The sequence below is a fragment of the Halyomorpha halys genome, unplaced genomic scaffold (assembly GCF_000696795.3).
Source record: "Halyomorpha halys isolate HHAL.00 unplaced genomic scaffold, Hhal_1.1 Scaffold152.1, whole genome shotgun sequence".
In the NCBI taxonomy this organism is placed as follows: domain Eukaryota; kingdom Metazoa; phylum Arthropoda; class Insecta; order Hemiptera; family Pentatomidae; genus Halyomorpha; species Halyomorpha halys.
In genome coordinates this window covers 116,586-119,266 of record NW_027109315.1, presented here as the reverse complement: position 1 = coordinate 119,266, position 2,681 = coordinate 116,586, and the positions used below count along the sequence as shown (strand labels likewise).

Here is a 2,681-nt window from a genome sequence, read left to right as displayed (position 1 = left end):
TAATAATAATAATAACTATCTTTCCATCATTAATAATAATAATAATAACTATCTTTCCATCATTAATAATAATAGTGAATTGGTTGGCTCAGCAAACCTAAAGGTTTGATGCCGATACCACCAATCATTCTCTATATGCATAACGAACTTAACATTAAAAATTTAAATGAAGAATTTTGTTCGAATATTTATATGTTTGTCTTATTTTTTATTTATTTCTTAATTCATTTCTTCCTTTTCGCTTTATATGTTGTGATAATTTATTACTATATCTAGACAAGCTTCAGTATTGTCTGAATATTGATCAAATAGAATTTGGTGACAAATCTTGAGAATCATTTATGTAATAAAAAAATAAAATAAATAAAGTTAACCTCTCATTGTACATTATTAATCTAAAAGAATTAATTCCTACAATGCAAATGAAATCATAATGATAATAAGGCCTTGAAAAAATTAAAAAACATGAGATTAATAAAGAAATCAATTAATGCAAAACGATTAACATTATGTCGCAATGTCCTTTCTTTATAAATATCCTATGTTTCAAAATGTAAATATTCTCACAGAAGTATCAATGAGGTCATGTTTTACTCAAAATGCTGTTAATTTTGATCTCAGAGGTAACTTTTTCATTTAAAGTTTTGAAAAAAACATGCACATTATTCTATGTATATTATTCTCTTGGAAATAATGTGCATAGAATATCTTTTTTAGATACTACTTAGGTCTAACTAAACTTAATAAAAGTCAGCATTGACTAAGGGTGAGGGTAAATAGATTTTATAAATGGAAAAAGTTTGAGATGGATCTTCACCTCAATGACAGAAGATACCAAAAGAAGAAAAATATGGAAATTTGCAATCTTTTCAAAGCCAAGAATATAGAAAGGTTTGTGAAGGTGAGAAGGCATGTAGCAAGAATGGAGGACAATGAAATTACAAATAAAAGTAAATTGGCTAAGGAGCTCTTTCATTAGAGAAATCCAATCACAGATAGCTCTGTAGTCAAAATTATTAAATTAGCTTTGAATGGGTGTTGCACAGGATAGAGAAGAATAAAGGAAGCTTTTGGAGGAGGCTCCGATTCATTGAGCCATATATGTATGTGTGAATCTTTTTTATTGGGCTGATAACAAACATCTATTCTAAGTTTCATTAAAATTGGTCAATAATGGATGGAGGACTGAGGCTTTTGTATGAACAATTTTATCAATTTTCATCCTTATTTGGGCATGCTAATTAAAGAGCTATTCTATACAAAGAGAAGATGGTTAGAAGTGCAGTTAGAGGAGTAGTAACAAACACAAATAAATAAAACTTATTTTATTTGTGCTGACATTTGAGTATAAATTTCAGGCCTTCATCTGGCTTGAATGCATGTGTATTATCTGCTACGAGACTGTTTCATGAGAATTTTTTATTAATATCCTTCCGATAAGCAATAAGCACGCCGTTTTTCAATTTCAGGTGCTTTTTAAATATTGCTCGATATAACTGTCTTAAAGTATATAAGTATAAAGTATAAGTTTCCTCTTCCCGTTTTCCATTGCAGTGCTGCAACTGCCTAGAGTTCGAACACACTGTGAAATTTTTTATTAATATCCTTCTAATATGCATATTCTACATTAATAATCTTAAGGCAGGACTGTTTATGTCAAAGAGTAATGTGATATGATACAAAACAGGAATATAATACAATTTTTATCTAATAAGCCATGATACTTAATGTATAATATCTTTTTGATTCTCTAATCAGTTCCCATTTCAAACAAAATGGTTAGTCATTTGATGAAACTAGAAACTAGATAAGATGGAAAATAAAATATTGATAAGATATGTTTTATGACAAACATTACTAAGCAGCCTTCATGTACCTGGGTTGAGACTTAGTTCGTCGTAAAGGTTCGCTGTGTAATTATACAAAGCCTTGCATCTGGTGGGACCATTTCCTTCAATTCTCGCAACAGTCTCATAATCCTTCTCACTCCCTTGACTTGAGAATTCATCTGTAAAATAAATTCAATAAGCAATTTATAATATATATATATTATAAAATAGTTGTAATGCTGTATGTATGTATATATATACACACACAGGAGCACAACGTTATTTTTAAGAATGAGGATTTGATTACAGATTATAATAGATTAGAAAAAAAATAAACATGCCAAGGTTCGGGAAAAGTTTTATCTTGTATATTTTTTTCAATAAGAATTTAATATATTAATCAAAGTTGTTGTGAAAGAACTGGCCATGATATTTGGTTACTAATGTTGATAGGTTGGTAATAGAGGTAAATAATGGATGAATATATGTGATTTCTCATGCCCTAGTTGTGTTGAAGAAAATAATTCATCTTGGCTAAATTGATATAGTCACCAATATATCTGTTTATCAAGCTTTCTACTGCTGGAATTGTGCATTCAATTTTTTTCATTTGTATAGTGGAACCTGATCAAACGAATTTCCATATAACAAAACTTTTTAAAAAACCCACTTAACTAAGTATTCGATAAAAAATGTATCTCTAGATAAATGATAGATGTAAACAAAGCTCCAACTACTCGAGAGAGGTCCCTACCCACTCATGTCAAAGCAGATGGAGAACAAGCACCAACTAGCTCCTCCGCACACAGCTTGGGCCCATATTTATATTATATTATTATTATTGAATTGTAT

General features: G+C 29.4%; 1 protein-coding gene across 4 annotated transcripts in view; it reads right to left on the bottom strand.

Moving 5' to 3' along the window:
• Nost (Nostrin) overlaps positions 1-2,681 on the bottom strand; it is a 108,499-nt gene that overhangs the window by 637 nt on the left and 105,181 nt on the right. For all 4 annotated transcript variants that reach the window (XM_014417346.3, XM_014417348.2, XM_014417347.2 and 1 more), the window contains one exon: positions 1,877-2,008. In XM_014417346.3, the coding sequence (XP_014272832.2) occupies positions 1,877-2,008 (132 nt within the window). The remainder of the gene's footprint in view (positions 1-1,876; positions 2,009-2,681) is intronic.